The sequence below is a fragment of the Epinephelus moara genome, chromosome 12, assembly GCF_006386435.1.
Source record: "Epinephelus moara isolate mb chromosome 12, YSFRI_EMoa_1.0, whole genome shotgun sequence".
NCBI classification, from domain to species: Eukaryota; Metazoa; Chordata; class Actinopteri; order Perciformes; family Serranidae; genus Epinephelus; species Epinephelus moara.
The window spans coordinates 5,268,645-5,289,250 of record NC_065517.1 but is presented as its reverse complement, the minus strand read 5'-3'; the positions used below and the strand labels follow the sequence as shown (position 1 = coordinate 5,289,250).

The 20,606-nt window shown below is 40.8% G+C and overlaps 1 protein-coding gene across 1 annotated transcript; it reads left to right on the top strand.

The window, feature by feature from the left end:
- The first annotated feature begins 10,851 nt into the window (after positions 1 to 10,851).
- On the top strand, positions 10,852 to 20,250 carry LOC126398867 (mRNA decay activator protein ZFP36L1-like). The gene is made up of 2 exons (XM_050058511.1): positions 10,852 to 11,017; positions 14,317 to 20,250. The coding sequence occupies exons 1-2, from the start codon at positions 10,964 to 10,966 to the stop codon at positions 15,337 to 15,339; spliced, it is 1,077 nt and encodes a 358-aa protein (XP_049914468.1). The 5' UTR covers positions 10,852 to 10,963; the 3' UTR covers positions 15,340 to 20,250.
- Positions 20,251 to 20,606: the final 356 nt, after the last annotated feature.

Sequence of the window (20,606 nt, the reverse complement as noted above, 5' to 3'; positions counted from 1 at the left end):
TAATCCGAGGAGGCGTGTGTATCTTCCATATTCCTCATACGATTCTTGATTTTGGCGCTCCTGTCTGTACTGTTGACATGGCAACTGTCACAGTTCCTGCCTAGTGCGCAGCTGAGGCAGACAGGCAGTGTCACCGTCAAATCTGTCCCCGGGAAAAGTAACGTTGTGCCCAGCTGACAAAGTAACTACGTTCCGTTACCATATTTTCAGTAGTAACGCGTTACACTACTTTTTACCCAATAAAAGTAGTTATGTTACTGTAACGCATTACTTTGTAACTTTGTAACGCGTTATACACAACACTGCTCAGTACCAATGCCAGACACCATCAGTGTCTCTTGGTTCAGTGACTAGAGACCTGATTGTCCTTCAGCCATGTTTCCAAACTAGATTTAAAATGTTTAGACAGACTGCACTCGCTGATACTCAGAGGTAAAGAATTCTGTATTCCAGCTGCTTTAAAGCTATGGTCTACGTTTAGAAAGATTGATCATTATTATTAACATCATTCAGATGGTGGTTATGGCCCAGTAGTGCTAGCTACACAATGTGAAGAGCAAAAGGAACCAAAAAAAAACCATTCTCTCTGGCGGCTGCAGGCCTGCAAAGAAATTGACCAATCACAGCCATCCGGTCCGCATGGGAGTTACTCCTTGCTCAAATTTGCACTTTCTCTCTCTTACCCTCCGTCCAATCCCCTCGCTCCATTTTGACACTCCTCTGCTCCTCGTCCGCCTCGTCCTAACCCCCCTCTGCATTTGAAAGTATGAGCAGTTTGTAAGGCCCTCGGGATGGGCGCACTGCAGTTTGTTTACAATGGTTGCTAAGCTACTAAGAGCAATGCTAACGTTAGCATCCGGTGGTATGTAGACAGCTGAGATGGTGACAACACTCAGTTCCCGAGGAAGGTAGAATGATCTGCAGGATATTGAGAGAGCCTCAAGGTCTGGACAACAATGGTGAGCAATGATCCTGCTGTTGTTACACCAGTTGTTATGGAGATAAACACAGAGCCCCCCTCCTTTCCTCTTACCGGACTCGATGTTTCTGTCCTGCCGGTGGCTAGTGTGGCCCGCTAGCTGCACCACAGCATCGGGTATGAGCGGGTGAAGCCAGCTTTCCGTTATGATCATAATCCCACAGGTCTGTACGTAGCGGTTAGGCGCAGTTCGTCCATTTTGTTCGAAATACATCTGGCGGTTGTCAGGAAGATGCTCGGCAGTGACGGAGTATGAGGGTACTTCTTTGTTTAGAGCGGCGCCCGCGTTTCTGCCTTCGTTCCCTCCGGCATCTGCGTCACTTACTCGGGCAGCAGATCCACAGTGACTCCACAGGTCTGCCAATGGCGTCCGGGATGTTGTGTGCCTTTTGAAAGTCTCTCGTGATGTCAACCTTGCACTTCCAGCCGATGTCGATAATGTCCTGCCGACTATACACAAAATCTGCTCGACATGAGCAGAAAAACGTGGACAAAACTACAGATACGAGAAAGCTAAGATCTGCTGCACTCTCGCGCGCTGCCATGTTCTGTCTCCTCAGGTCCTTTGACCGATGGAGAAAGCTCCGGCAAGATCTGGGATCTGAAAAAGTGATGCTGATACAGCATGAGTTTTTGTTGAACAGGTAATATTTCGTTTTTATTGTGGATGTTGTGACATAGATAACTGTATGCTGTATGTAACTGTATGTTGCTAAGCGGGAGGGTGTGTGTCGTTAGGAGGCTCGGAGGGGAGGGGGACACGAGCTCGGAGGGGAGGGATCATGGAGCACAGAGGGAGGGGTGTGTGTGGGGGGGGAATGCTTTTTTCAAATCTTCTTTCTAAACGTAGACCATAGCTTTAACTGAGAAATAGTTTTGCCCAAATGTTGTAGACTGAAACTTAACAGTCCCCTCTCGTGGACAAGTGTCATACATCCCAAAACATCCTCAAAGACTTTTCATGGTTTTTCTTTTTTTTATCACTTATTTATCAGTTTTTCGTCTCCAGACAAACCTCCCCTCCCTCTTGTAAAAGACAAACATTTGATTTTAGACCTATTGTACGACGTGACGTCAAATGGCACGAACAGGAAGGCCACCAGTAACAGTGAGACAGGATGTTTTTATGTGCACTGTATGAAGCAGAGTTCAACCGTATAAGAGATGAACATGACACTGTGCTGAGTGCAGAGAGGTCACAGCCTCTGGCTGGGTGTAGGGCAGCTCAAAGCCCAATACAGCCTATAACTCAGTGCCGGCTACAATGTAGATGTGTTCATGGCACTACACTGGTGCTCCATGGCATAGAGGAAGAAGATAGTCGCTCTTTACAGTAATAACATGGATGTGGTGGGCAGAATTGGCTCCTCCTCCCATTCCACATATCAAATTATCAAAAAGATTTTACAACCCCTGATCTTAGCACAGTGGCATCTGCTTTCTCACAAGATCACAAGATTAACATTACAGATGTGCCATTCATGTTACAAAGTAGTCTGCTAATAATGTACACTTGCACATATTTGATTGGCTGTGCCAGATGACGTTTTTGCAGCCACTGAACCATGAACATCACTTTACACCAAACAATGGACAAGCCAAGCAAGGCAGTCAGTGGGCACATGCAATCATACCAAACTTATCAAAATGTACTGGGAAGTTTGATCAGTTTTGGTTAGTCTCACCACCAGACAATCAGAGATCTCCGCCTTCTGATAGTCTGGGGACACTCCTTTCTAAAGTGTGTTTAACACACCGGAGAAAACAGCTGGCAACAAAGCACCGCCTCTTGCATTTTTGAAAAGGACACGCCATCCGGGAAATGTGCGCTCCCCCTTTTCTCGTCTGCAAGGACACAAACACACAGAGAGCTTGAAAATGGATGCCGAGAGATTTAACTCCGTTTTATCAAACGTGTGCTCAGTCCACAAGATTGTGGAGAAGGACTTACAGCGACTTGAGCCATTTTGTACCGCTACGCGTGTTTCTAGTGGGACTATGTTTACAAGCACAAGAGTTCAGCGAGCCACCAAAGGACCGCCCTGCGGATTTACTATTGGTTCTGCAACGTAGGGAGTTTTTTTAAACTCTGAAATTGTATCCGCCCAGCTAAACACAAAATCAGGGAGAAAGTCATCAGTCTTTAGTTAAGCAAAGCGTCTAAAGACTGACTTGTGAGTCTAAGTTTTGGTCAGTAATCATGGCACAGAAGAAGGAACAAATAACCCTCTGATGTTTCAATCACAGCCATGGATGAAATGTATCAAAAGTATCAACGTGTTGGTAAGATGCAAAAAAAGTCTTATCTGACCAGAGCTGAAAGTGATTGCATAGATAAGTTTCACTTTCAGTCCTTGTTGGATAGGGCTAAGATGGGTGTTGGGCTTGTTACTCTACATTAATAGTAATGAATTACTCATTACTCGTTAGTCTTTTCAAAAGTAATAATATTACTTTACTTATTGCTCCCTGCCAACAGTAATTTTTTTTTACTTTTACATTACATCCCATAAATTGGTAGTTGTGTATCTCCCAAAAATTCAGATGTGTGCCCCTGTGTGAATCTCTGAGTAATTGCTGGGAAGTGTAGCGATTTTTTTTCAACCTACTTACCTATTTTCCCCTAGGTTCTGCCTGAGAGACGGAAAGCGTGAAGCAGCATTTATCAACAACATATCCAACCACAAGTTTCATTACTTCTTTGTAGCTGCAGCAGTCCACAAGTTAAATCCAGTTTTGGTTGTTTAGCCTGTTAGGCTACAGCCGACGACCGTAACCAAGAAGGGCTTACCTTTGTCGGGGTGTATTTACTGAAGTGTTATGTTGTTGTGCTGCCCGTCATGGTAGGTATTAGGTGAAGAGTGAAAACGTGTTTTTCGCAGTGGCAAGTTTTAAGAAGAAGAGTTTTAGTACCTCTACCTGCAGCAACAGTGTTCTTGTCATCTTTCCTCCCAACAAAATCAAAGTAATGGGAATATTTTCCCACCCACCTGCTGTACATGAACCAATGAAGGGAAACAGGGAAACTTTGCCAATATTCAACCATCTATGTGTCATCTCAGTGTGTGCAGATGAATGTTGTTTGGCCTCCCCCGGAGTTCCCCACCAATTCACAGGAGGAGGTCTGGCAGCTGACAACAAGGTGGGGTGGTGGGGAGGCATCACAATGTGATGACACACAGCTGTTTAAAAATTCACTTTTACACTGTAGCCTATAGTTTTGGCTTTAGCTTCTAACTATCTTTGTCTTTTTGACCTGTTGTTGCTGCTGAGTCAGTTTGACATCCTGGATATATCCTTCAAACACATATTGTAGACCCCTCTGTCTGCTTTTCTCTGAAATCACTTTTTTGTTTTTCCAAAAATCTGTTACTATTTCTTAGGGAGTGCAGTTAGTTACAGTGTGGGCTCCATGCTCTGACAACTTGACGGGCCGTCACAACGGGGCAGGGCTAAGCAAAGGGTCAATTACTTAACACCTGAAGACGTTGAACTACAGTAAAGCTACCCTATTTAGAAAACTCTACACACACACACACACACACACACACACACACACACATGAGCCGATGATCTGGATGAGAGGAGGAATGAGTCTTTGAGAGCTTGTCCTGGACTCTGGATACTATGGTTGGAGGTGGACGGGGTGGAGGAGGGTGCGAAGATTCTGCCTAAAATGATGGCTGGCATCAGCAGAAGAGAGAACAGATTTAAAATTTTGCAGTGGCATCCTGATTGGCTGAGAGATCGTGGCAAAGTGTGATTGGTTAACAAGAGGAATGAACAACCATAGCTGATTAGAGGGAGAAGTGAGAGTGGGATGGAGAGAAATGTAAAAGGGTGAGCACAGAGAAGGTCTTCCTGATTGAACTTACGCAGAGCTTCATTTCAACACTACTGTGTTGCTTCATCATCTACATCCTCATCTACATGCTTCATCCTGCCAAAGTGATGGCTACAGTGGAGAATTTTGCCTAGTAAAACCAAAGCGTAAACAATGTTTGGCTTGTGGCTGGCCACTCTGAGTCAGGATTACTAAAGTGTACATTTCAAATCAAGCTGCAACATTTACAGCACAGTAAGGACTTGTTGGAAGAGAAACTAAGCTGAAATGAGAACAATAAATTGCCCTTGCTAGTTTCTTGCAGTTTATGCTAATACAACTATGGGGGCAAATTTAATAACATTGCACCACCAGCATTTCCGATCTTTACGCAGAGGAATCAGCAGGTCAGCAGTGATGTCACTCTTGGCCCAGTTCCCTGTCTGTTTCCTGACATGAATGACATCATGTTTATCTGATTGCTGCTATCAGATAGGACTGTTTTTTCTGTCTGACCTTGGAATGCAGCGTTTCCTTTATTTGTTTAAGATACAACACCATTGGCTCATATTTTCTCCAGTCAGCATCCTGTTGGCAGCAGGATTTGCTCCACTGTCCTCCCACTGGCTGAGGTTTATTTTTTCACTTTACTGAAAGGTTTGTATTAGATGTCTTAACCAAGAGTGTCCCACTGGTAAAAATCAACTGAATACTGAGCGCAATGTTTGAGACATTTTGAGCTTTTTAAATCCATGGCATAGGTATTATATAACTTTGATGACATCATCCCAGTCATAATGGTTGCACAGAAAAAATACTAGGGGGGGAAATAGCAATTCTTTTGCCACAGACGTGGCACAGCATGTTTTTGAAGCATCCCGGTAACACTCTTTAAAAAGCTCTTTTAAAAAAATCACGCCTCATCTATTTTTTTTAAAGAGCTGCAATGCATTACAGAGAGCAGACAGACTTCTCCTGCTAACAGGTTCTGTATGTGTAATATGGATACATTGTAATATGACAAAGGATGTTTTTTAATAACTAAAACAGCCACAAATCCCTGATCCATGAGATCCATTTGCTCACTTGATCCATTCATAATTGGACTTTTAATAGTATTAATTTTGTCTGTAGACCACATCACAACAAAGTAGTTAACAACAACAACAATAAACAGGACTGAAACAAACCCAAAAAGAGACCATTTATCTATGTAGCTTACTTACTTATTCAGGGTAGAAGCACAAATATCAAGGAAAAGTGACCAAATCAACAAAGTAAGGAATGTTTCGCTTCTGAAATGCTCTTGCTGTGGTATGGTGCCTGGACGGAACAAAACTGGGTCGCAGCCATGGCAGCTGGAATACGATGCAGTACACCTGGTGTAATTGAACTGAACTTTAGTGGATCATAACATACCGAGTATGGAATTAATCTGCAGATGCTCCAGTTTGAAATGAGACCAAACTTTTCTCTGGATGTCAGTGTTTGAGCCATGTCAAAGACCAAAATATGGCCTGCAACAGACGGTATGGCTTGTTGTTTTTAGCCAAAACTATTTCCGGAAAACTTGTGTAGTAGTGAGTCAGCAATCAGCGATGGTATAAAACAGTCAATAAAACAGGTTTAGGTTTTACATGTGCACACAAAATATTGGGCCGATTGGTCTTGTGGTTTGGCTGAAGGACAGATGGATACACACATGCAGGCACACAGGACCAAACACATGATCCCTTCCAAGCTTACAGTTGACAGAGATGAAAATACATATATTAATTTGTGCTTTTTGCATACATAAAAATGTGCAAATATAGAAAATGACCTGCTTTTAAATTATGCTATCTGTGTTCAGTCTGGCTGCATGTGTTGTGAGGTTGCTAGGGGCTTGATTAGTTATTTTTTATACTAACAGGTACCCCGGTCTCAGTACAAATCGAAGACTAACAAAATTACATAGACCAGTTTTGTGAAACCAGCCTCAGACATCCATTTGTCATGAAAACAATGAAAGTTCCATGAACACATCAATGTCAAAGAGACTATTTCTAAAACAATTGAAAACTACAAAACTGACAAACAATGGTGTCAGTAGTATTGGGCTGCAGATGGGAACTTTTACAGTATGTGTGTGACCTGGAGTGACAATAGTTAAGTGTGTCAATTTGTAAAATTGGTCATATCTGTCAAGTTTAGTGTTGTACAGAACATTGTGATCACAGTCCTGCAGTCCAACAGAGCCCAAACCATTCCCCCCATTTACAGCAGCTATATGAAAAGGAAGGGGCCATTTTTTTAAGTTACGTCTTCCGTTTAAAAACCACAACAATTTACGGCCCCATTTCACAACATATGTGTATGTCTCTAGTGTAACATCATACCAAAATGTGTGAAGCAAAATAAATTGGATAACTGCTTTTCAAACAAATAGGCACTTTGCCCCCTGCCTCCCTGTTGTGCTTTCTTTTTCTCCATCAAAGCACACAGACCTAAGTCCCCTACAACAAAAACAACAAGAGAAGGGAAAATAAGTTGTGGCAAGGATTTTCAAAAATAAACCACAGTGTACTTTGTGTGGCAAAATACCACTATGTCAACAATCAGGCGCCCCGAACTGGGTGCCAAGGTCTCTGGGATCTCATGAAGCCCAGTGTGTTGGTGGGAAGATTTCCATGTCAGATTTGAGGCTGTAAGAAGAGACTTGGAGAGGTTAGAAAAGACTATTGCTTAAAAAAAATAGTCACCATGTGTGAGCTTCAGTAAAATCAGACTACTGCTCCATGGAAATAAAAAACAGGCTGATGCAATGCTTCAACAATACCACACAGCAGCCAAGAGGTCTATATTAAGCTTCAATGATGAGTAATCTATGGAGCTGATAACTCTTTATCAGAGGTGCTGACTCGCATGACTCGGACTTGAGTCAGTCTTGAGTCACAAATGTAATGACTTTAGACTTGACAAAATAAAAGAAGACTAGCAACTTGATCTGGACTTTAACACCAATGACTCGTGACTTCACTTGGACTTGAGCCTTCTGATAAGTACTTGATACCTTCCACCAAGTCCAGAAATGAAAAGTATGTTTTTTTAAAGGGCGTATCTAGAATGAATTCATTTTCCTTCATTTCCTGAATCAACTAACATTAATGCTATTCATTCGACATAACTTAAGCAAAGTGTTCATGAAACCTATTTTTTGTAACATCCCTTATTTAAACAACATGGTGTGTGTTCAGACTCTACTCACCCACTGTCCTCTGAATATGAGCTCCTCCCATCAGGAAGAAGATTCCCCATGCCTAAGTGCAAGACAAACCACCTCAAATTACCATTTGTTCCAGCCTCCATTAAGCTGTTGAACAATGTTAAAAACTAGTGCAATAGAGCAATGTGTAACAGAGCAATGTGCAATGAACACACAGCACCCATGCACTCAGCACTTTTTCTTGCACTGTAGACGTCTCTGTATGTCCCTGTGTTGTGATTGTTAAATGTAGTCCACGTCTGTTTTATGTAACAGAACTGTCCTTGTGATGATGTTTCCCTGTGATGATGTTTTTACCTTGTGTTGTGAAGCAATGAAATGTAGCACTGTGCCCAAGATGAATTTCCGTTGGGGGACAATAAAGTTATTTACTTTACTTTACTTTAGAATGATTCAGTATACAGTTGAGAGTATACAAACACAACAATAACAGAGAGCCAGGAGGATACCACACTACACAAAGATATTACAAGACATACAGATATCGAGTGTCTTAAGAGCCTTTTTGTTGGTTAAATCAGGTTTATTATAACTAAATTTCAGAGGTGGGGGATTTGAGTCACATGACTTCTCTCGAGTCTAACTGAAATCGCACAATTTGAAGACTCGAGACTTGCTTGACTAACACTGGTATAAGACTCGACCTGACTTTGACTTGGTATTCATGACTTGACTTTGACTTGAGACAGATGACTTGAAAGGACTTGACTTCTTTATTAAATATTAATATTTTACTAGATATTGAGAAGTTACATTTTGTTTTTACAATATGATGGCGCTACCACAGCCCAGTCATTCCATGAAATCTGCACCTTTTCAACTTTGAAAACTTAAAATTTAAATTAAATTGAATTGCTTTTTTTTTTAAGTTGCCAGGGATTAAAGACAGTTTAAAGTTACAAGAACTTGTATTGTTCCATCTCAGGCTTTGGAATTTCATATTTTATGACTGTTTTTCTCTTTAATGGTTTAATAGTTTTGTCAACCCCATTATTGACCTTAGTATAACTATATAATATGCTTAATTAGACATATGTAATAGATGACAAATATATCAGCAATACTCTGGTCCCTTTTTTCATTGAGATTATTTTCAGATGTGTTTTTTTTTCCAATTTGAAATTTTTCATTCAGATTATCAAGTGCGCCCTTGCACTGCGTGGCAATCACACGTCTATTTAGAAAAAAAAGATATATTTTTTAGAAGAGAAATACTGAAAGAATGTCCCAGTCCAAAATAAAACATAATTTAGATTGTAATGGTGAGAGCTGAAAGTCCATTTATATTACTGTTATATTTTACATTTTCATGACATTAATAATAACAACAGGATTGATTGTGAGCCCTGTTACAGTAACCGGGCTGACAAGTCTAATGGATGACAGGACTCACATTCTACTGCCTACACTGCACAGCTTTGTTCACACACTACTAGGAAGTTTTACCTCCCAAGTTACAGAATATCGTCAGAATATTGTTTTACACTTGATTGGCAGTGTTGTATTATTGAAGCGCATTACATTTATAAGAGGTCTAATGTTTTTTTTGTCATTGCAGTGCATGCATGCATTATTGACAAACATTTTGGATTTTTTTTTTATTGAGACAGATTATTGTCAAATTGGTCATTAACATATTAAAACACATTGAGTCATGTTTAAGTGATATTAATTTAGGAACATTTAACAATATTTAATTCATTTAACATAGTACCAATAGTAAAAAGATTTTTGTAGCAGTTAAACATAACTGAAAACAGGCAGACCATACAAACTCATCATATGTCAAAGGCCTCATTTTCACAGTGAAAAAAAAAAAATCAAAACAGTTTCATCATAGTATTGATATTAGCTCAATTATACTTACATGATGACCTTCAAAAATAATTTAATTATATAAGGCTGACTGTTAAAGACAGTAAAAGTAAACACTGATCTGTGCCACACCTGTTACTCATGTCAAATCCTGTTACTCTGGAAAGGTAACAGGGTTGACCATTTCAAGCTAAAATGCTTATTGCCAGTTAAAACAAATGCTAGCCTAAGCACATGCAGTGAACTTTCAAAGGCAGTTACCTGTAGATATTTATTATAATATGAAAAAATAAACAGGACTGTTTATTTGACGTTGTATGCTTGTCCCCCCTGGTCAAACCTTAATAAAACATCAAAAATAGTATATCAGAGATTAGACAAACGTACTTGTCATTTAAGTGTTAGCATCCAAGTTCAGAGATGATGCATCTTCCTGTAAATCATGTCAAATCTGGAATGTACCATTATTTTGCAAAGGTTTTTTGGTTAGGTTAACAGGATTTACATGAAATCAGGGGACACTGATAAACTGATAAATATTATGTATATATATATATATATATGTGTGTGTGTGTGTGTGTGTGTATTTTGTTTTTTTTTTAACAAAAAACACTGTTTAACATTAAGATCAGACATAAAACAATATGTAAATGTGACCATTTTAACATTTTGCCATTTTACATTTGAAAATTCCTTCTGGGGTGCAACAATCATAGCGAGGGACGGGCCAAAAACCTCACCCTCACCCGCATAAAAGTAATTTTGATTTTTTTAAAACAATATTTAATTGACTTTATTTTAATTAATGCCAGATTGAGGATAGAAGACATAATAATGTTATATTTTCCCTTGATAGGAGGCAGGTAGCTGTTTGTCCTGCAGAGGCGCTGTTCTCTCCTGATTTCTGCAGCGTGTCAGCGAAGGCCCGCCCACGCTGCAGCTATGGCTGCCTGTTGAAAAGGAAGTGCGCAACTCCACAGCACGGCAGAGGCAGAGGGGGCTCTCCACGGGGCAGTAGAACCATAAAACCGGGACTACCACTTTTAATCGCCAGCTCATTCAGTCATTTCTTCCAAAAAAAATGACGGCGACCATTATTTCTCCATTCTTCGACTACAGAGAAGCGTCCAACAAGGTAAATTTCGCTTATCCGAGCAGAAAACGGTCGCCTGAGGTTTTCTTCTTCTGGAGAAAACATGCTAACATTAGCCTAGCCACTTTTGTTAAGTTTGATGTCACGGTTTAGGACAGTATCACGCATCACCCACATGCTTGTTGACAAGTTACAGTACATTTGTGTCATCATTAAACACCATTCGGCTCCCTTAAACCAGTTAACGTTGCGTTTGTGTTATTCAGAAATAAGTTTTTGGCCAACTTTGTCTGCATTAAGTTGCATAACGTTAACGTTAGCCGAAAGGTAATTTTAATGCGACGCACACACACTGAGTAGACTGTTGAAAGTAAATTGTTACTGAAATAAAATGGCTACGTTGAATGTGAAAGCCCAGCGTGCGTGCGTGTGTGTGTGTGTGTGTGTGTAAACCGTGAAGGCTAGCGTTGTTTATAACTGCACGTAACGTTAGCCATTAAAAGTTAATTCCCGCTAACTGTTAACTTCCTTTGCCTCTTTCGTCTGTGTATGAACTTTGTGTTAAGCTAACTAGTTCATCGTCACTGTGTTATCGTAGTTATAAAACAGTAACGTTAGGTCATGGAAGATGTCATGAAGTTGCAACACACAGCGTTATCGTATTAGCCAACGCTGCTTTTTTTAATTTTAATTAGCTGTGTGTAAGAATCTTACGAGCTGTTGAAACCGTTTTCAGCATCCACCCCTTTATTAACCTGTTTATATTTTCTATCAAGGCCATAAGATTGACAGTTAATGCTGCTGCCTGTCATTTGTATTCTGCATGGATATCAGTGCCCCAACAGAGTAGAGTGTAGTTAACGTTACAGGTCAGTCAAATATTGGCCATGAAATAGCTGCAGAGTAGCAGGCGCGTTATTCCCAGAGCAGACCTAATTATTAAACCAATTTGTGCGCCTCAAACTGCTGTGCAGATTTGTACATTTTTAGTTTCGATTCTGGACATGGATTGCTTAGGTAATCTGTTAAATTGCTGGTAAGGCAGGCTGTTTTAAAGAGGCATCACATGTGCAACGCATGCGGTAAATATAGAATTAAAGATGTCCCAAAGTGGCTTTAAGGCAGTGCTTCTCAACTTTGGGGTCATACAGACTACTCTGTTTACAAAGACTGATGCAGATACTTTAGTGATAAGTTAAAATATACAAGCTGATCTGTGTAGTCTTAAAATACAAGACTGTTTACACAATGCTTTTAGACCTCTTCCAGTGCTCATTAAGGGATAGTTTGGATTTTTAAAGGGGGTTTGTATGAAGTACTTATCCATAGCTGGTGTATTATCTGCAGTAGATGGCGGTCAGCACACCGGAGGGGTGACACGCAAGCCAAGCAATGTAATGCTGTGGAGGGGTCAGCAACAAAAGGTATTTTAGCTACCTAAAAAAATCCCACTTAAAACAACACCAGTTTTCATACACCAGGGCAAAGTGCTTTACAGAACAATAAAACATAATAAAGGATACAGCCCTATAATTAAAGAATAAAGAGGAGGAAAAAGATAAAAAGGTAAAATTAGTTCTGCATTAACAATTAAAAGAATCCCCATTTAAAAATAACAAAAGTGCAGTCAAGAGATGCAAAGATAAAAACATTATTTAAAATGGAGTTAAATAATGTTACAGTGCAGTTAAAGTCAAAAGTATTTCAGTAATAACAATTACAGTGCAGTGCAAGAACTGAAAAAAAATATTTGATTGAATAAAAGCCAGCAGCAAACAGAAAAGTCTTCAGCCTTGATTTAAAAGAAGTGAGAGATGGTGCAGACCTGCAGTTTTCAGGGAGTTTGTTTCAGATATGTGGTGCATAAAAACTAGACGCTGCCTCATATTTAATCTTGACTCTGGGGACTCAAAGCAGACCTGTCCCAGAAGACCTGAGTGGTCTTGATGGTTCATGGTGTAGCAGAAGGTCAGAAATATATCTAGGCCCCAAACTGTCCAGTACTTTGTAAACCAACAGTAGTGTTTTGAAGCCCATTCTCTGACAGTCAGCCAGCAAAAGAGCTCAGAACTGGAGTGATGTGAGCTAGGCGGCGGTAGATCAGCAGCTGCTGTGTTCAGTTAGCAAAAACTTGTAAGTCGTGTCTGATGGTTTTGATGAGAGCATAGGGTTGAACCTGAAGCGGTTAATGGCTCCTCTGTAAGAGCAAACTGTGTGACCCAAGCGGTGACAATACTCCAAATATAGCGTACACTTCATTCAAAACGCAAACAGCAAAATGTATTTTAGCCACCTAAAAAAGCCACCTAAAAATCAGTTTGAGTGTAAGCTGCACTGCTTTCTGCCAGACAGCCTGACCGTGAAGCCATTCCATATCTATTGTCTCATATTAGCCACCAGACTATTGAGAAAAACAGTAATTTTAGCTCACTGAACACCGGAGCTGCTGGTCTACCTCACCTCGATTAGTTAGTTGGTTAGTTTGTGTTATTAAATGACTTTGGTGAATCCTAACTTTTCCCCTTTTATAAAAAAAAAAAAAAAAAAAAAAGCGAAGGTCATACAATAATACAGACTAACTGGTCAAGGCAGCAGTGGACCAGCAGGTCCTGTGCTCCAGTGATGTTAAATCACTTTTTGAAGGGAGCAATCAAACGGCTTAATTTTCTTGTTGGAAATCACTGTCTGACAGCAAGGTCAAGCAGTGAAAATATTCTAAGTACTTAAGCTGATATTAATTTTTTGTGGTGGCTAAAATATGCTTTGTTGCTGACCCCTCTACAGCAGTACATTGCTTGGCTTCTGTGTCAGTCTACTGCCAGCTTCTCCAAACTTTGGCGTGCTGACAGACTGCATTTAATAGGCCAACAATGGATAAGTACCTCTTACAGCCACACCTCTATTCCTTTAATTCCTAGCAGATTTACACAGCCATTAGCAGATATTTGTCATATGACTTTGGCTCAAAGGTGACATAAAGAAATATAAACATATTCTCCATCAAGCCCTTTTGAAGCTGTCAGTTTAACTTTGATTGTTTAGGAAGCTGAAGCACTAGCTAATGCTGAAGTTGTGTCGATATAATAAAAACACATTTGTATTGCAGCCTGCATGAAATGCTTTGTCATGTAAGATACCACACATGTGAGCTGTGCTGATGTAAACAGAAGTACATTAGGTCCAAACATAGCTTTTAGGAAGTAAGATTAAAATTCATGTTTCTTAGTAAATCCCTGCTTTTATTAACCTGGAACCAGTCTCAGTTTAAAGCAGGTCTCTGTTCCTAGCCAAGTTTGTGGTAACTTCGACTGCTTTCTAATTTCTTTTCTTTCGCTTTACAGAACAGTAAGATGTTCAACTACAGCAGCAACAACAACAGTCTTGGTGGACCCCAGCTGACGTCTGTCCCATGCCCCAGTGCCAACCTCTCCCCCTGCACCCCCGCTGGGTCCCTGCTGGACAGGAAGGCAGTGGGGGCCCCCTCTGCAGGAGGCCTGTTCCAACGCCGTCACTCAGTCAGCCTCCCCAGTGCAAAGTTCAGCCAGAACCAGTTTGTCAACAACCTTAAAAGGGATCCCTCGGTGTTGGTGGGTAGCGGCTGCAGCAACAACAAGGAGAACCATTTCCGTGGGCGCTCCTACTCTGAGCTGGGGGACAGGCTGTGGTCTAGCACTCAGGTGTGCATGGGCGGAAGTGGCCAAGTCAACTCGAGCCGCTATAAGACGGAGCTGTGCCGGCCCTTTGAGGAGAACGGAACCTGTAAGTATGGCGACAAGTGCCAGTTCGCCCACGGCATGCACGAGCTGCGCAGCCTGAGCCGTCACCCAAAGTACAAGACGGAGCTGTGCCGCACCTTCCATACCATCGGCTTCTGCCCATATGGCCCCCGGTGCCACTTCATCCACAATGCAGAGGAGCGCCGCGGCCCCCCTCCCCTCTCCGCCTTCAACAAGATGGAGCGCCCTCGGCTGCAGCACAGCTTCAGCTTTGCAGGCTTCCCTAGCTCCAGCGGCCAGCAGGACAGCCCCACCTCCGTCACACCCCCACCCATGTTCTCCAACGAAGACCTGACAGAGTGGCAGAGCAACCCATTTGCTTACTCCAGCCAGGAGCTTGCCAGCCTGTTTGGCCCCAGCTCAGGGCCCCCACCCATGTCTGAGCATCAGGGTCTGACCCCACCTTCCCCAACTACCCCCTGCCTTTTCCAACCTGCGTCAGAGAGCTCCCCCAGCCCCCCGGACTCTCTGTCTGACCAGGAGGGCTACCAGAGCAGCTTGGGCAGCCAGAGCGGGTCTGAGTCCCCGCTCCTGGATGCCTCCCGTCGCCTTCCTATTTTCAGCAGGCTCTCTGTCTCTGATGATTAAGGCGTCTGCATCCCTGAGCTGAGATGGGAGTAAAGGAAAGGGAGGGAGAGAGGAAGATGGAGACCATTCACCTCCCTAACTCCCCTCTCCTCCTCTCAGCCCTGTTTACAGAAGAAGCAGGCAGCTCTGTGGATTGTTTTATCCAGCGAGTCACATCAGAAATCCAGATCAAGTCTCTTCCAATATTCTGAACAGTTGGTAAAGCAGAATCTTATTAGCTTAGCCCTGCACTGGTGCCATGGTGGAATGAATGTGAAAAGTAGCTCAGAGATCCCATTATAAAGTAGTTTAATATGGGCCGTAGGAGTGGCAGTGGGGTCAGTGTGTGTGTGTGTGTGTGTGTTCAGTACAGGGTGTCTCTGTGCTGTACAATGTGTGTTGCAGTGTTGTGTATCTTTACACAGCCATTATTATTATTATTATTATTATTATTATTATAATTGCCTGTGCCACAACCTTGATATCTCCAAGTGGCTTGTGACAACTCAGTGTTCAGCTCAGATCAGCACCGCAAAATCAACAAGAGGAAGTGGGAAAGATTCTAAAAGTGCCTTGCCTAGCTTACACTAGTCACAAATACTAGTCATGCGAAGCCAACAGTAATCATGCCCAGTTTCCTTTTCCTTTGGCTTGTCACACTGACAGATTGCTTTCCTTCAGTCAGCCTGGAGTGCTGGTGCTATGTGCCTTGTAATATAGAGCTGGTGGTCAGTTATCATTCTCTGTTTGCTCACCAGAGACTCACTCTTTAAAAACAGCCAGCATTGGGATGAATCTTTTAATGGGATTTAAAATGATTTCTGAAGTTGGAGGTTGAGTTAAAGGGTCATTTCAGACAAATTACCAGAAAATGGATTCTCTCACTTATCATTAGTGGCATACCTGTACAGACCAAATCACCATGTTTGTTTACAATAACTTCTGGGTAGAAAACCCCTGTGTCAAGTACATAAAAGCAAACAGCGCTGAGCAAACGGTAACTCGGGTTAGTTTTTAGCCACCTAAAGAGAGCTTTACCTTGCCATCAGACTCCATAGTCATTTTACTTTGCAGAACACAAGAGTTGCTGGTCTAATGCTGCCTTGACTGCTTAGTGTGTAGTAAAGAGTTGAAACAATTTTAAGTAAAGTGCACACTTAAACTAATACTCAACTTTTTTTTCTTTTTTAGGTGGCTAAGACACATTTTTCTGCAGCCCCCATCCACAGCAGTACACTGCTCAGCCTAGCAAAGCAAAAAAAAAAAAAGTCAGATAGTTCAGACCACCGTGTTTAACTATGTATGTTTAAACGTTACAGTTATGGCCAAAATTGACAATAGAAATAAACAAGTTTCCAGTTTTCACATATGTCAGCAATTCAGATTGATAGTTGTCGTCGTTGTTGTTAGTGTGACGTCATAGTGATTTGGTCTCTGGCTGTGCAGGTAGTGTTGATTATTTGTTTGGAGATTTCTGTCTCCATCCTAGTACGTTTGGAGATGGGTGAAGTGTGCTCACAGTATTAAAGAGTTCCATTTACATTAATTTAAAGAGCAACATCTTTCCCAGCGCGGTCTCCGTGTTATTCTATTGTCCACAAAAGTCACTGGAGACAGTTTTCACCCAGACTGTTCATTTTGTACGAAGTCGTTCCAATAACAGCTATTCCCGCTGAGCTCTCTGGAGTAACAGAGTAATGGTTTGATCACACCCACGTGAAGTGGATTTTCGCCTCGCGTTGCTCACCCCAATGTGGATGCTGGAATGTTTTTTGGTGTATTTTGCAACAATATTTACTATTAATCGCTGCGCTAACAGTTGTGCTAACTAACTGGGGAAGGCAGCTAAATGCTAACTAGTTTCATAGTTAAGTACAACCGATAGCTGGAATCAAGTGATGTTAGCACGGTAAACAAGGAGGCTCAGGGCCCTGAACCAGCATGAACCAAGATGATAACACTCTTAATTGTTTTTCATATTGTCATGGCAGCAAATTACTGCTTTACTTTTTCTGTTTAGTTTGCACAGTAGCAGACCGCCTTAAATCACTAGAAGTGTTATTCTTAGAGGCAGCTCAACGAAATAGCTTACACTAGTCACAAATACATATTTTCAGATCTTACTGTGTAACATAACGTCTTTGCTCAATAATCTCTGAGCCCTGTCCCTTTTTGTTCTGTATCTGTACAGTATAAACGTTCAGTGGCAGAGCTCCTGTGCTTGCAGACGGCAACAATACATTTGTCCTCCATTTCTGATTCTCTGTAACGTCAGGTGAATCTCAACTAGACTTCAGTGCTAATAGGTTTTTACAACACAGCGTCCCACAGATTTCTCACTCAAGTCAAAAATTTCAACTCGTGTGAATAGTGCAAATTTTGCATCTTTGCAATCACTTTGTAATCTGGCTGTTGAAATTACTTGCTTCATGTTTCAGTGTGAACACACCTTAACAGAGACTCTACACTGTAGGGGTTTAACTGTTAAAATAAAGTATTTGTTTTGTTTTTTAAGATTTGGGTGAACTGACCCTTGAACAGACTGCCAGCAGACAGCATTTACAGCAGGTGGCAGGCTCCTTGTATTAACTGGTCACGTTTGTCTTAAGAATTCAAACTCTGCTAAAATGTTTTGATCGTTTGATCATGTTGGTCAGCAGCTGAGCCTGTCCAGCCCCCCATATATCAGTTCTCTCAGTCAGCTGTCTGAAATCAAATGCGCTCCTGTTAATTCCACCATGTTCATCATTATTATCATTATTATTATTATTATTATTATTATGTTATTATTGTTGTTATTATTATTATTATTATTATTATTATTATTGTCTAGTTTTTCCCCCCCAAAGCCTTGTCAGTAAGGGCTTTGGCAGTCATTGCTTATTTATCAAAATGTATTTATTGCTGATCTTAAGCATTTTTATTTTGTATTTATCTGGTTAATGAAACAATAGAATATATATTTTTCTTTTATGTGAAATTATGATCTTCCGTATTAATCGCAAGATTGTGAAGACCTGTTTGTGTTATTATTTTTTTTTCCACAGTTAATATATTACACTGCAATGACATGTTTTGTAACATTTGATTTATTTTGAAATCTTAATTTAAAACACAAAGGTTTATTTATTGTCCTCCCATGTGTTGGACTGCAGGTCGAGCTTCTCTGTCGCAGTCTGAAGGCACAAATGCACTGGAGGCATCAGAGTCGATGCCCCTGTGCATGTTAGAGACAAATTGTCGTTTGGGGGTGGGGGGGGGGGGGGGGGTTGAGGTTATGCAGCTGCCATAATCAAGTTCAAATGATGTTAAAAGCTAATACAGTATTAGCAAACTAATCAGGTAACTAAGCTAGTGGCATATAGTTGTTAAGGGTGTGGATAAAGTGTGAATACACTCAGGGTGCAGGTGGTGCTGGGTTAACAGGGTTCTGCATGCGGCTGTTGGGTGTTGGCGGCTCCAGAGATGATAGCCGGTGTGTCTGTTTCTGAAGCCGTTTCTTTCTTTCTACACATTGTTTCCGTTTTTGCAAGAGCAGCTCATGCCTAAAGTGTGAAATTCACAACGAATGTATATAAACCCCATGTTTAATTGACAAGTGAAATTAGATCTGTTTTATATTTGCAAAATATTTTTTAAAATTTGCAAATCTTTGTATTTGTAGAAGGTGTTTTATATTTACAGATTACACATTAACACACAAACTGTTGATCTGTTAACACAAATAGTTGTGACACAAACTCTTTTTCCGAACCTTTCAACCATGTTTGGATTGCACTAAAATGTTTGGAGAAAATATGTTTGTATTTCTCAGATACATAAAACAATACATTTAGTGGTTTTAGACCTCCATCTTGTGTCATTCTAGAACCATCTGCAAAAATAATATTGCACAGCACAATTAGGGCTGGGCGTTATCGAGAAAATCAAATATCACAATAACTTTGACCAAATACGTTGATAATGATATTACGATGATATTGTAGGGTTAACTACTGGTGCTTTCACAAAATATTTACTCAGATATTTTTTGTTTTTTTTATAAATAATCATCAGTAATGTGGATATGATTACTAAGTGGGTGAAGACAAATAATAGAACAGCTACAACAGTTGGGCAAGTTCTGAAAATGACATCACTTTACTGTAACGCAGCCTTTAAAAACAGGAAAAGACAACACAACACATATCCAAAATCTACAAGCATATCGAGTCTCATCACCATGTTGATATATTGCCCAGTCCTGAGCACAATATTCAAATGTGACTATTAATACTTATCTATTGAATTTGTTTGAATGCTGAGTCTGTTGTGTGTTGGAACCCTGTTTACAGCTCCCACCTGCATCTTGCTAAATGTTAAATTTCCAGACTGAAGTGCCGCGCAGTAACCAGAGCTTCCACTGTGTTCAGGCCTCTCATCCCTGCTGCAGTTCTGAGCAGCATCTTTATTCTCTCGAATATAAACTGGCTCTGGAACAGTCCCATCAGTGTCCTCTATTAGGATGATTTGATTATTAGTATCACTGAATCAGTTTAACCCTGTGACTAAAGCATTTAAAGCTCTTATTTTGACAAGGCGATGGAAGCATGCCTGTCCCATGGTATCACGCACAGACTTATTAGCACTTTGAGTCATCACGATGGTGATGATGATGTAAAGGTTATTTTTTAACCACTTTTGCCCATGAAAGTGCCTATAAATACATTCCAGGTGTCCCACATGTTGTGCCTTCATATTTTTCTATAAGAGAGCAGATAAAAGCCTTAAATGTATTCCTGTAGGTTAGAGGTTAACAGGATTGACACATGAGAAGCAACTGTTGAATGTATTCTCCAGCAGCTGTTGCTGTTACTACAGTGGTTTTGTTCATGGTTTATTTTGTAATGACAGATTGCAGTTAAAACCAATAAAACATGTATTTATATTGAATGTGTGAGTTAATTTTGCAGTGTAGTTTGCACCAACATTTAGCAGTTTACTGAGGTCAGAGGTTAGCCCATTCACTACATATCTTGTGACATTACTACAGCCCATTTTCCAAAGGATGCTGTAGCGCAGTGTTTCCAGGGGTGGCGGGGTCACAGCCACCCTGATTCAAATGCTGCCCCCCCTCGCAAAAGTAATTGAAAATAATTTGAGGCTTCATAGTGATGTTTATAAACTTGAGTAGGTTTTCTCACAATTCATTTTTCTTGTTCCGTACAATCAATGTACTTCACATTAAAGCTGTGTATGTCTTTTTTAAAGGACAATCATTTTGAAGAACAATGACTCAAATGAGCATG